The sequence below is a fragment of the Coffea arabica genome, chromosome 2c (genome assembly GCF_036785885.1).
Source record: "Coffea arabica cultivar ET-39 chromosome 2c, Coffea Arabica ET-39 HiFi, whole genome shotgun sequence".
NCBI classification, from domain to species: domain Eukaryota; kingdom Viridiplantae; phylum Streptophyta; class Magnoliopsida; order Gentianales; family Rubiaceae; genus Coffea; species Coffea arabica.
This window is the reverse complement of record NC_092312.1, coordinates 9,487,894-9,500,558: the sequence shown is the minus strand read 5'-3', so window position 1 is coordinate 9,500,558 and position 12,665 is coordinate 9,487,894. Positions and strand designations below refer to the sequence as shown.

Below are 12,665 nucleotides of genomic sequence, written 5' to 3'. Positions count from 1 at the left end.
AAATCTCATCTGCAGTAAAAAAAATCTAAAGATAGTGTCGTAACATTTTCTTGATTTAGTTGGATTTGTATACTCACTAGCCTTAACACAAGTCTTCTTAAGCTCCCCTTCCCCTTAGATTATGATAGAGTAAGTTATACAATGTATCATTGCTAGAAAAAAAAAAAAAAAAAAAAACATCCTACGCATTAGAATCAAAAGTAGATTTGCTTCCCCGTTAAGATAATAATAATAATAACGTTGAAGATTAAGAGTGAAGCTTTTTTTTTTTAAGTAGAAAAGGGATGGAATTTATGAAATGAAGAGGAGGAAAGAGAAATTTTTTCTTTGTCAGAATCTTGTTAGAATTTTGAACAGATTTAAGTAGCCTTCAAATATGAAATTCATAAGAATGTTTAGATTAATCTTTGTTACACAGATGGGAAGCACATATCATATAGGTATGTGTCATTTTTATTAGAAATTAATTATGTTTGTTGAAGTTAGATTCAGCTCTGGCTTTGATAAGTTGATTGTTTCTGATATTTGGCCACAAGAAATAAGGAACGTTGCGTCGGCCAATATTTATGGAATAGTCTTGTGCCTGTCAGAGCACGTGGTGGAATAGTCTTGTGCCTGTCAGAGCACGTGGTGGATCCATTAGATCTTTGTGGCTGGAAGCCTGAAACTGAAAGCGAAACTACGATCTGCCTCGCCTTTACTGCACTGTCTCGGATGAATCTCCGAACCCGAAAGCTCGACCCGAATCCTTTCACTTATACTTTCTGAACTATCAAATAGAACCCTCCTCCTCATTCGCTCCTTCAATTAAGATAATGTTGAAGATATAGAGTGAAGTTTTTTTTTAAAAAAAAAAAAAATTTAGGAGGAAAGGGGTAGAATTCAAGAAATTGAGATGGGAAAGGAAAAATTGACTCACAATCCAGTCGGCTGTACGATTGGAAATGGACCTTCTATATTAAGGGCGGTAAAAGGGGGAACAAGTTTTGTCACCAATTTTGTCGATTAACTGAATTGAAACAAATCTAGTCGGCTATACAATTAGATATGAAGTTGAAATTGAATTAAGAAGCACAACAATTATCCTTGAGAAGAAAATGAACTGATTGATCCTTGAGAAGCACAAGAAGTTGAAGTTACTTGAGAAGAAAATGAACTGATTGATTCAAATTATCCTACCTTTTGTTTTAATTTCCTTGACTATTTTGAAAAATGAAATTCTTTGGTAGTACTTATTTTGCACAACCAATTCTTAAGGGCATAGAGCAGCGCCATCTAATTTAGTTCAATTCAAATACGGGTCAACTTTGACGAAAACCACAAGTTAATCTCGTCAAGGTAATTTTCTATTTTGTAGTGTCTTAATTGAGATTGATCCAATTTATTTTACAAATACTTCCACTTAACTTTGCATAACATATGTTCTGTACATTTCCTACCATTCGTGCAGCTTTTTTTTTATTAAGTAAATCGTGTAGGACGATTTTCAACTAATTTATTAATAATATTGGTTTCTGTTTATCAACTAAAAGGAGAAAACGCTCTGTATAACATATGGAAAACATTCTAAGAAAGATCAGAATTTTGTTATTCCTGCTTATCGATTTATCAAAATTTTTGTTCATTACAGATAAAATTTGAGTTTGCTTCAAAAAAAAAAAAAGAAAAAGAAAAAGAGGAACATTAAACTAAAGTGGACCATTTAACCCAAATTTGGCATTGGTTGTGGTTGTGGGCTGATCAGTTTAAAAACTCAGCTTTTTTTTTTTTTATTCTTCAGTCCATATAAACTTAGTTGATGTCACTTTCATCTATATTTGCAAACTATTAGGTCTTGAACTTTTGATTTTTTCAAACGGGTTTTCCTATGCGAAAATAAAGACTTTCACTACAAGATTATAACATCTTGGTTAATGTGAATATCAACCATGTTCGGATGTTCCCAACTCATGCTACGAATGTTCATTTCATGGATGCTTGATGCTCTGTAACCTCCTTTTTTTTATGGGATGTAAAATCTTTCTAATTAAATTAATTTAAAATCTTTCTAATTAAATTAATTTACATACCAAAATTTATTATCTAAAGGACAAAATTCGTTTTGCAATAGTGGTTTCAATGCTCATAAAATTTAACTAACTACCATTTCTTTTTCTTTTTTTTTCGTTTCATGGACTTGGTCAAAAAACATAAAACACCTTTTAACTTTCATGATATCTATTTTAATTTAGTATACGTACATCACTAGCATATCACCAAGGTTAAGGTTTGGAGGAAAAAAAATGTGGTGGTCCTAGTCCACACTCGTCACTCTCTTATATATAGGTTTCTTTTTTCTCTGTCTTTTGCAGTCGAGTTTCATATTATATTTATTGCTTGACACATTTTAAAGATCGATGAAAGCTTACTCTTTATCCTACAAAATTATAGAGGGTTTACATTTTTTTTTTTAAATAATTTTAGCACGGAACAGATGAAACCCTCCATTTAAATTCTGTTAAGAAGGCAATATTCGTAAACACAGTAATATTATTGTTTTCACTTATTACATGCATGGTTGGACATGTGGCAACATTAATCCGGTTTATATTTCAGAATTTATCGAAAATGACAGATAATTATGGAATCTGCCAAAAAAAAATCTGTCTTTTGTTTTGTCATTATTGTTACTTTTTTCTTTTTTCTTTTACTTTTGTGGAGCCTCCATAACTTAGTTTGCAAAAATGAATTTAAATGAGTTTACAAAAAGTTAAAATAAATGGGTTATAAAGGGGTAATTGGGTTATCCAATTCATTTTTTGACTTACCCATTTATACCCATCTAATTAGATGGGTATAAATGGGTTGACTCACTTATACCCATTATCCATTTTATCCAACTCAAACCCGTCCAAATTAGGGGTGTAAACGAGCCGAGCCAAGTCGAGCCGAGTTTTGGCCTAATCGAGCCGAGCCTCCAGTTAATTTTGTGAAGTTCGAACTCGAACTCGAGCTCGAGCTCAACGAGTTCAAAATGTCAAGCTCGAGCTCGAGCTTAAAAAATAAAAAATTATTTTAAAAAATGAATAAAATAATAATTTTTTAATAAATAATAAAATATTAGAAATATATGTGTAATTTTACTATTAAAATAAAAAATAAAAAAATATATAATTGAGCTCACGAGCCAATGAACTTAATGTTTTTGAGCTCGAAGTCGAGTTCGAATTCGACTTAATTAGCTCGATCTCGATATTGACCGAGCTCGTACTCGAGCCGCTCGCTATCGGCTCGATTCGTGAACACCCCTAGTTCAAATCACCCATTTTGACACCTCTATGTCGAGGTCTGATTCGAATATCAAAATTCAAAACATGCCATCGCGAACCACACGGTGGGGTAGTATAAAATGATAAAGGTCTATTTTGTGGTAAAAAGTGTTCTTCACGAATTGTTGCCTGTTTCTTGATTCACACATAGGCGCAGAACGGAGAAGAAGGGATCAGTCAGTGCAATTAGACCTGCCGTATAGTCGATACAATTGTTGTACTTTTTTCAGAAGGCGTTATACATTTACTTACAAATGTAATTGTATTAAATTATTGAGTTGATATACAAGAACAAAAATTATGTGCACGGCAAAGAAAGAAACGTAAATATGTGCCAAATCATATAAAATATAGTACAACAATCACATGATTGTATGAAAATTCCAATTGTACCGCCCCTTCTCCGCCAAGAACATCGTACTCCTACAACAGCTGTGACATGGTTGGGGTAAATCTGGTCTTCAATGAAAGAGCAGCAATCCCATCGCAGTCAGCTAAAGATGGTGGGGAACGAGCAATTATGTTTGGAAAAAAAAGTAGGTCAATATCAGGGATCTGGTAGGGTAATTTGGGTCCTTCACCTACCCAATTGAGATAGATAGATGGATGGATGGGCGGAGTGTGGTGGTTGGTGGCGAGCATGACTGGTTGAAGTCTTAACAACCCTGATTTATTCTGATATTATGCAGACTTTATAATTACTTTCCTTTCTTTAATGGAAGACTACACTTTCAACAAACGTCAGAGGGCTTGGTCAATTAATTACTAAATAAAATGTTCTTTTGTCATGCTGATCATTTTAGCATATAGAAAGACACTTCAACAGTAATCTCTTATTACTAACTATATATTACAAAGTAGTATTATTATTATTATTTTTTACCTATGATGTATCCAATTCAAAAAAAAAAAAAAAAATTCCAACCAAGAATACAACCTAGACAAGTGATAGATATGCATGCAGTTACCATGCATATGGTGATTTGCTGACAATTTTTCCTGAACCTTCGCAGTAGAATATTCAAAATTAGAAGCGTGTTAAATGGAATTGATCACACGGGATCTTCAGTGTCATTTTTTCCGTAACAATTCAGTGCCACTCCTATGTCTATGTCAAGTGTCTTGTTTATTTAATTTGTCATGTGCTGTTTATTTAAATTTCTTTTACTATCACGTGATAAGTGGGATTGACACTGAATTTGACGCCGAACAGTGGCACAGAGGATCCAAACTGGGAATTGACTCTTTAATGTCATGACGAAACCTCTTAGCATCTTTCTTGCAGGCTCCCAAATTCTTCTTACATGGAAAACTTCCACGGCAGTCTGCTGGTATGATGTAATATGTGAACGCATGTCAGGTAGACTGGAAAGTAAAACTTCCCTACTTTCTGTCGCAGTTGGAGAGGTTCGGAGGGGATCACGTTTTCTCGTTCAACATGAACTCTCTATTTTAAAACCAAGGCCTGCAAGAAACTCCATATAGTTTTGAAAATCCCTCACAATTTCACCCGCCCTGGAAAACTTGCGTTCTCTTTGCTTCATAGAAAACGATGGTTCTTCACGAATTGGATGGAGTATTTATTGCGGAGCAATTGAGAATGCAATAATAAAATCCACAGGCTTAACAAGAATTTCGAATGTTTCAACCTTGGCTACAATAATATTTAATCCAATTCAGCGGCAGAAACCGAGTAAATTACGCGCAGCGGGGCAATTTTAGCGGAAGCAATTTCCAAATAAACTATAAACGAAAGGGAAACCGTTTTCATTGATGACAAAAGGTCTCTAGTGCTGCGTAGGGCGCATGGGAAAGTGGGGGAGGAAGAAGTAGGATCAACCGACGATTGCTTACCAACTAATTTAAGACTAGTTTATCAATGTGGATTGGTTTAGGTAGGTTTTCCACTACGCCAAAGTGGAAGAGAAAAAAGAACCAAGAAAATCATCAATATGTAGCATTAGAAATTTAGAACCGTACCCTGATCAAGAAGGGAATCCTGATGACATCCCCGCAAAATGACGACATTTCTGTTGCTGTTGCATCGTTGGTTTGGTTGTACATATTGGATAATAATTTTAATGATTGCCGTGCAACATTAATTTTAATGTTAAAGCTTAATGATTGCCAATTCGTACGACAAATTCAGTAAATGAGCAAATGTTGTAACAAGCGTTGATGAAGAATTTCTGTCTAATCTTTTTTCCACGATGGAAAGAATGGAGAGGGAGAGAACAGCACAAGCCTCGAATCAACTCTCCATTCTGAAAGTCTAAAACCAACAAACAAAACATGTGACCTTTGAGTCATCTTCCATCAATTTGCGATTAACTAAGAAGACACACATTTAAAGGGTCTGTTCAATGGGTGCTAATTTGGTACGCGTTAAGATATATTTTATGTGTCATATTTTTTTTTAAAAAAAAGTAAGATTAATTTAAAAAAGTAAATAAATATAAAGGAAGACAGGTAAGATTAAATAGGAAAAGTATATAAACATAAAAGAAGGTAACAATTGTTTGTATGCATATACACACGTGATACATTAGATTAATTTTAAATATGTTAATTAGTGCCCGATGGGATCCCCTAAAAAAACCCATTAATTAAAAAGGCTCATCATTGCTTGTGCTCATTACATCTTGAACGTGATATCTCTCCATAGAATCTTTTTACTCCTCTTCTATTTCAAAGTAATTAGCTCTACTTTACTAGGTTAACTTTCCATTTCAGTCTGCAAATAATATACTAGTATTAGTTTAATTTCCATTAGTAAGACATTGAAATAGTTATGGTGTATATTACTTTGTACAAGGCTGGACGGTTTCTTGTTCCTTTTTCCGGGTTTTTTTTTTTTCCTTTTTCCTTGCTTTTTGGGGGGCCTTGGGGAGTGGGGGCCGAGAGTTTGGTAAGACTTTATTTATTTTTTTCTCATTCTTTTTTCTTTGGTACGGTTTTTTGTGCCATCTGCTAGTTGGTTAACAAGCCAAGAACTAATGGATGAACATATTTATATGGTTGTGAATTTCTCAGCACAATTCAGCCAAGACAATACATTGGCTGTCAATTAGGTCAGTGGCTTGGTTGGGCACTGAGCATATAAATGTAAAACCTCAAGACAAGAAAACCGCAAGAAATTTACCCTCCTACTGTTCAATCTCTTGGTGATAGTTTTTAGGTTATTCTTAGAAATTCAGGTGGAAATACACAAAAAGTCTCGTTGATTTTTTTCCCCCTTTTCTCGTGGCAGCCTTGTATTCTACCACCACTTCATGCAGCTGGTGGTCTCGATGACTCTTAATAATTTGTTAAGAAGGAACAGAAAAATTTGAGGGCAGGTACTTGGTAAAATACTTCTAGATACTGAGATAGGAATACTAAATCAATTATTATTATTATTAATTTTTATGTTTGGAGTGGAATATGTGGACAACAGAAACACTGGTGGATTTGTTTGGATAGGGTATTATTTGAAATAATTACTGTAGCACTTTTTGTGATGTGATGTATGTGAGATAAAAAAGTGGTTGAAAATATAAAAAGGTGAGTTAAAAAATATATTTATGATACAAGTAAAATATTATTTTGAATAAGTTTTGTGTCCAAACACTCCCAGTACTACTGGCTTAAACACAAGCAACAACAAAATTAAGAAAGACTAAAGGGGCTACACGTACTAGGAAAATTAATAGAATTGCATCATTTGAAGTCCTCAACTTGACCAACGCGAACCGGCAGGATTGGTGGGAGATGACATGGTGCTTTCGTGCAGCCTTCCAAGTTCTCACATCTTGTGCTGAGACTTGGGAGTCCCCCGTACTCTCACCAACCACACCTTTTATCAGCTTATGCTTTATGCTTTGTCCTCCAAAGTTGCTTTTCTTTTCATTAATTTGTCACCTTGACGAAAGTGTGTTAATGCAAGTTAGCTCACTAAGACAAAGCCACCTACTTAATGAAGTAAAAGTCATGTATTTGAATCGCGCTGCTTATGCCCATAATAGTCTATAAAAATATTTGGCTAAATTGGCTTCTGATTCTGATAACATATACTGAGCATATTTGGATAGGAGATTTTATGAATTATTATTTAAAAATATTTATTATAGCATTTTTTTTATAATGTAACATATGTGAGATTAAAAAAGTGATTGGAAATAAATAAAAAAAAATATATATTTATATTTATGATGTAAGTAAATAATTTTTTGCAAATAATTCAATATCCAAACAAATCGTTTCGATTAGTTGTTTTTGAAAAATTTTACTTTAACGGTGTATATGAAAAATTTTTAATATAACTTTTTTTTTGAAATATTTGATATATTGTATGGATGGGATGTTCTTTGAGTTATTGTGTATTACTGTAGAATTGTATTTGAAAAACTTATTTTTGAAAAAATGGAGAATCCAAACGGATAACATCAAGTGCAAACTTTAGCCAAACATTTTTTTTCTAAACAAAAATGTGTATACGACCAAACCATGTATGACTTGTGGTAGAGAGCCTTCTTCATCATCCTAGCTGCCCATGCATTCAAACACGTGTCATAAATCTCAACCATCAACCGCATGCTCATCTGACGGTCGTCTACATCTTTCAACTACCCAATGCCTGCCTCACCCAACTCTCAATGCCATCCTGTTCTCTATTTAAACAACCAAAGGTGGCTCAACCAACTCAGGAAATTCAGCTAGAGCTATTTCCCCTTAAAGCTTTGCAAATTTCCTACTCACCCCGATCGATCAATTCGCCGCCCCCCCTCCCCCTCCTCCCCCCAGCCGCCACCACCACCACCACTGTTTAAGCATTACAATCTTTTGGGCTAATTATTATTATTATTTTTTTTATTACTAGCATTTACTAGTATTTTCTTGTGAGCCCGGATTTCTTGATCGTTCCAGTAAGCTAGCTAGCCAGCCAGCAAGCAAGCAAGCAAAAATGGAGTGCGCTAATGGAAATGGTAATGACCTTGCGGAGACCTTTTGTACTCAACGGGCCGGGCCAGCACCCGACCCGTTAAATTGGAACGCAGCCGCGGAGTCCTTAAAAGGAAGTCATCTTGATGAAGTCAAGCGCATGGTCGATGAGTTCAGGAGGCCCCTGGTCCGGCTAGGTGGTGAGACGCTGACGATAGCTCAGGTGGCGGCCATAGCTGCTTCCTCCGACGCAGCGGTTAAGGTGGAGCTGTCGGAGGGTGCCAGGGCCGGCGTCAAGGCCAGCAGTGACTGGGTTATGGAGAGCATGAGAAAGGGTACTGATAGTTACGGTATCACCACCGGCTTTGGTGCAACGTCACACAGGAGAACCAAACAAGGCGGAGCTCTCCAGGAGGAGCTCATCCGGTAAGATTAATGCTAATCACTGCACTAAACCATGAAGCTCATGTCTTGATCATGAGTGAGTGTTAAACTCGTCTAATTTACTCCGCATTTAAGAAATTTGCCAGGGCATATACCGTACAGCAGACATCATCATGGTGCATGTAGATGAGTGATAAGAGTATTTCGTCGCTAGAGATTGCAAAATTAAGCTTAGCAAATGGAATAGGGTGAGTTGATGATAATCAAGAATAATAATGCATGCTTGGTTCTAGGAGAACTAGTTCACATTGAAATGCAGTCTTGAGGTTTCAGGCAAGTTCAGAAACAAATATTGAGTGCCGCCAAACAACTAGCTTGCATAGAAAAATTTTTTTTTTTCTTTCTTGGAGAAAAGTTTCTTGGACTATCTATCATTTCGTGGCCCCTGCTGATGTAGGTAGGGGCACGCACATTTATTAACAAAAACTCAAAAACGAAGAAAAGAACAAATTAAAGAAAACTCGGGCAGCCAATAATTATTATTAATAGGGTAATAAGACGCCTGATTGTCTCAGCAATATTACCTTTAGGCGCCGAAGGGTTAAAAAAATCGCAGGGAGTGCAGACCTGTTCTGCGTGTGCTCTTAAAATTCCGCCAGGTACATCTTTTCGTTTTCGACTCAGAAAAGATCATTATTGGTGGGGACAAGGCCCGTAAAGAAAACATTTCCTTACAGCTGTAGAGAACTTCTTGTCTTGAAGAAGTAATAATTTTGCGAGCCAAGTAACTAAAACTAGAAGGGGCCAATCAACAATAATATACTAAGATACTCGTATTAATAGTTAGTAGGATACTGCAGGGGAAGGAACAAAAAGTGAAAAGAAACTAGCTAGTAGCATTTTAAAGTTATTCACTGACTATTTTATCAGCTGTAGTTGGATGGAATAAAAATATGAGCTTTGACATTGATGTTGCAACAAAACCAACAAGAATTTTTTTGTTCTTTAAAATGAACTATTTCTTCTGTTCAATATGAAAAAGAAAAAGGCTAATTGAGAAGAACAAGTTACGTTCAAATGCATCCAAGGCTGGCCCTGGCCATACCTAAAAAGAAAGGCTTTGACTTTGCTCTTAATCAAACTATAGGGCCATTCTGATTTCTGACCTGAAAATGCAAATTGGGAAAGTATATCTATCTGCTTTGGCTGTGCACAAAATATATGCCAAATAAAACTCTTAGTATGTCATAGATGTACTGGTCCAATTTTAACAACAACAGAGTTTGAACAGTAGCGATATGAGGTGATTAGAAGCTAGACAGAACCTCCATTAACTTAGATCATGAAGGCCTGTAATGTTAGATGGTCCAGGTGGGTCGAGCACCAAATTCTAAACCACTCAATTATTTTCATCTACTGTACCCACGTTTTATATGTAAATTTTTGGCGGTTCCATTTGTTTTAGCATTTTATGAGGTGAGAATGAGTTTCGAGATTGTCTTCACTCATTTGTTTTGTCGCGCAAGACGTGTACGCACGAATGCACCACCAAGAAGTTAAGGTTAAAGCCCCGTCGAGTGGCATCTTTGAGTAGGTCATTTTCAGCCCTTTTCAACCGGCAAGCCAAAATTCCTGTCGAGACTTTGTCAAATATTGAAATTACAGTACAAAAAATGGTACATCCCCACAATAATTTAATTGGATCGTAATGCACAAACATTTTTCAGCTCGTGCATTTTTTTTTTATTTTGGGTTCTTAGAAAAGAGAAAAAAAAAAAAAAACAACATCTTGACGAGTGATTTTCATTGATTTCTTTCTTGAGTAGACAGTGAAGAGTTTTTCTACCCTGAATATTATCTTAATACTTGATTGTTTGGCACAGATTCTTGAATGCTGGAATTTTTGGCAACGGGACCGAAACATGTCACACATTGCCTCACTCGGCAACAAGGGCTTCTATGCTTGTTCGAATCAACACCCTCCTTCAGGGGTACTCTGGCATCAGATTTGAGATTCTGGAAGCTATTACAAAGCTTCTCAACAATAATATCACCCCATGTTTGCCCCTCCGCGGAACGATCACCGCCTCCGGTGATTTGGTTCCGCTCTCCTACATTGTTGGATTATTAACAGGTCGACCAAATTCCAAGGCTGTTGGACCTGACGGAAAATTTGTCAATGCTACTGAAGCATTCAGCCTGGCGGGGATTGACACTGGATTTTTCGAGCTGCAGGCAAAAGAAGGCCTTGCACTTGTGAATGGCACTGCTGTTGGCTCTGCCTTGGCTTCCATGGTTCTCTTTGAGGCTAATATTCTTGCTGTTCTTGCTGAAGTTCTTTCAGGAATTTTTGCTGAAGTTATGCACGGGAAGCCAGAGTTTACAGACCATTTGACTCATAAACTGAAGCACCATCCTGGTCAAATTGAGGCCGCAGCTATTATGGAACACATTTTGGATGGAAGTTCATTTGTTAAAGAAGCTCAGAGGGTTCATGAATTCGACCCTTTGCAAAAGCCCAAACAAGATCGTTATGCACTCCGAACATCCCCACAATGGCTAGGTCCATTGATTGAAGTCATCAGGGCTTCGACAAAATCCATCGAAAGAGAGATCAATTCTGTGAATGACAATCCTTTGATCGACGTTTCCCGGAATAAGGCCTTACATGGTGGGAACTTCCAAGGTACACCAATTGGAGTCTCGATGGATAACACCCGTCTGGCAATTGCATCAATTGGTAAACTCATGTTCGCACAATTTTCTGAGCTGGTTAATGACTTTTACAACAATGGATTGCCTTCAAACCTATCTGGGGGACGTAATCCAAGTTTGGACTATGGTTTCAAAGGTGCTGAAATTGCCATGGCAGCTTACTGCTCTGAACTTCAGTTCCTAGCCAATCCTGTCACAAACCATGTGCAAAGTGCAGAGCAACACAACCAAGATGTCAACTCATTAGGATTGATCTCATCAAGAAAAACAGCAGAAGCTGTGGACATATTGAAGCTCATGTCATCGACCTATTTGGTTGCATTGTGCCAGGCAATTGACCTGAGGCACCTGGAGGAGAACTTGAAGGCCTCAGTGAAAAACACGGTTAGCCTTGTAGCCAAGAAAGTGCTAACAATGGGCTACAATGGCGAATTGCACCCATCTAGATTCTGCGAAAAAGACTTGCTCAAAGTGGTGGACAGAGAGCATGTTTTTGCTTACATTGATGACCCCTGTAGTGGAACCTACCCCCTGATGCAAAAGCTAAGGCAAGTCCTAGTGGAGCACTCCTTAGCAAATGGGGACAAGGAGAAGGACGCAACCACTTCAATTTTCCAAAAGATCGGTGCCTTTGAGGATGAACTAAAGGCCCTTTTGCCCAAAGAAGTGGAGAGTGCTAGATGTGAGTTGGAGAATGGAAAGCCAGGCATTGCCAACCGTATCAAGGATTGCAGGTCCTACTCATTGTACAAGTTTGTGAGGGGAGAGTTGGGGACCAATTTCCTGACTGGTGAGAAGGTGAGATCACCTGGAGAAGAATTTGACAAGGTATTCACTGCCATATGTGAAGGGAAGTTGATTGATCCATTGCTGGATTGTTTGAAAGAGTGGAATGGTGCTCCCCGTCCAATTTGCTAAGATGTTTTCTTCATACTGTGGTACATTTATTAAATTTCTTGAAATTTGTTTTTTTTCCTAGTTTGCCCTCTTTTTGGAATGTTGTATCCAAGTTGTCACTAGCTTGTTTAAGATCCTTGTATTTTCGTCCTATACTGATATTGTTCGTTGCCATAAATGTTGAACTTCAACAAGTGTAATTATGGATAAACGTCTTTCGCGATTTCGTGTATTCTTGACATCGAAGCTCCATGTTTATCCTTAAATTTTGCATCCCTTACAACTGACATATTTGGAGTTTGGTTTGCAACTAGTCAAATGAAGAATGCACGGTTTTTATGTTCGATAATTTTTGAATTCGATTGAAAAAAAAACTCATTTAAATTCGGTTCGACAAATAATAAAATTTCAAATTCGTTAAAATATTAAATACTAGAGAAT

General features: G+C 36.8%; 1 protein-coding gene across 1 annotated transcript; it reads left to right on the top strand.

Annotated features, from left to right (window-relative positions):
* Positions 1 to 7,990: 7,990 nt before the first annotated feature.
* On the top strand, positions 7,991 to 12,463 carry LOC113725801 (phenylalanine ammonia-lyase). Its single transcript, XM_072074213.1, has 2 exons — positions 7,991 to 8,654; positions 10,496 to 12,463. The coding sequence occupies exons 1-2, from the start codon at positions 8,251 to 8,253 to the stop codon at positions 12,243 to 12,245; spliced, it is 2,154 nt and encodes a 717-aa protein (XP_071930314.1). The 5' UTR covers positions 7,991 to 8,250; the 3' UTR covers positions 12,246 to 12,463.
* Positions 12,464 to 12,665: the final 202 nt, after the last annotated feature.

Coding starts and splice junctions, on each gene's coding strand:
- LOC113725801 (XM_072074213.1), top strand. CDS start 8,251: ATGGAGTGCGCTAATGGAAATGGTAATGACCTTGCGGAGACCTTTTGT. Junction 8,655..10,495: donor CTCCAGGAGGAGCTCATCCG/GTAAGATTAATG, acceptor TGTTTGGCACAG/ATTCTTGAATGCTGGAATTT.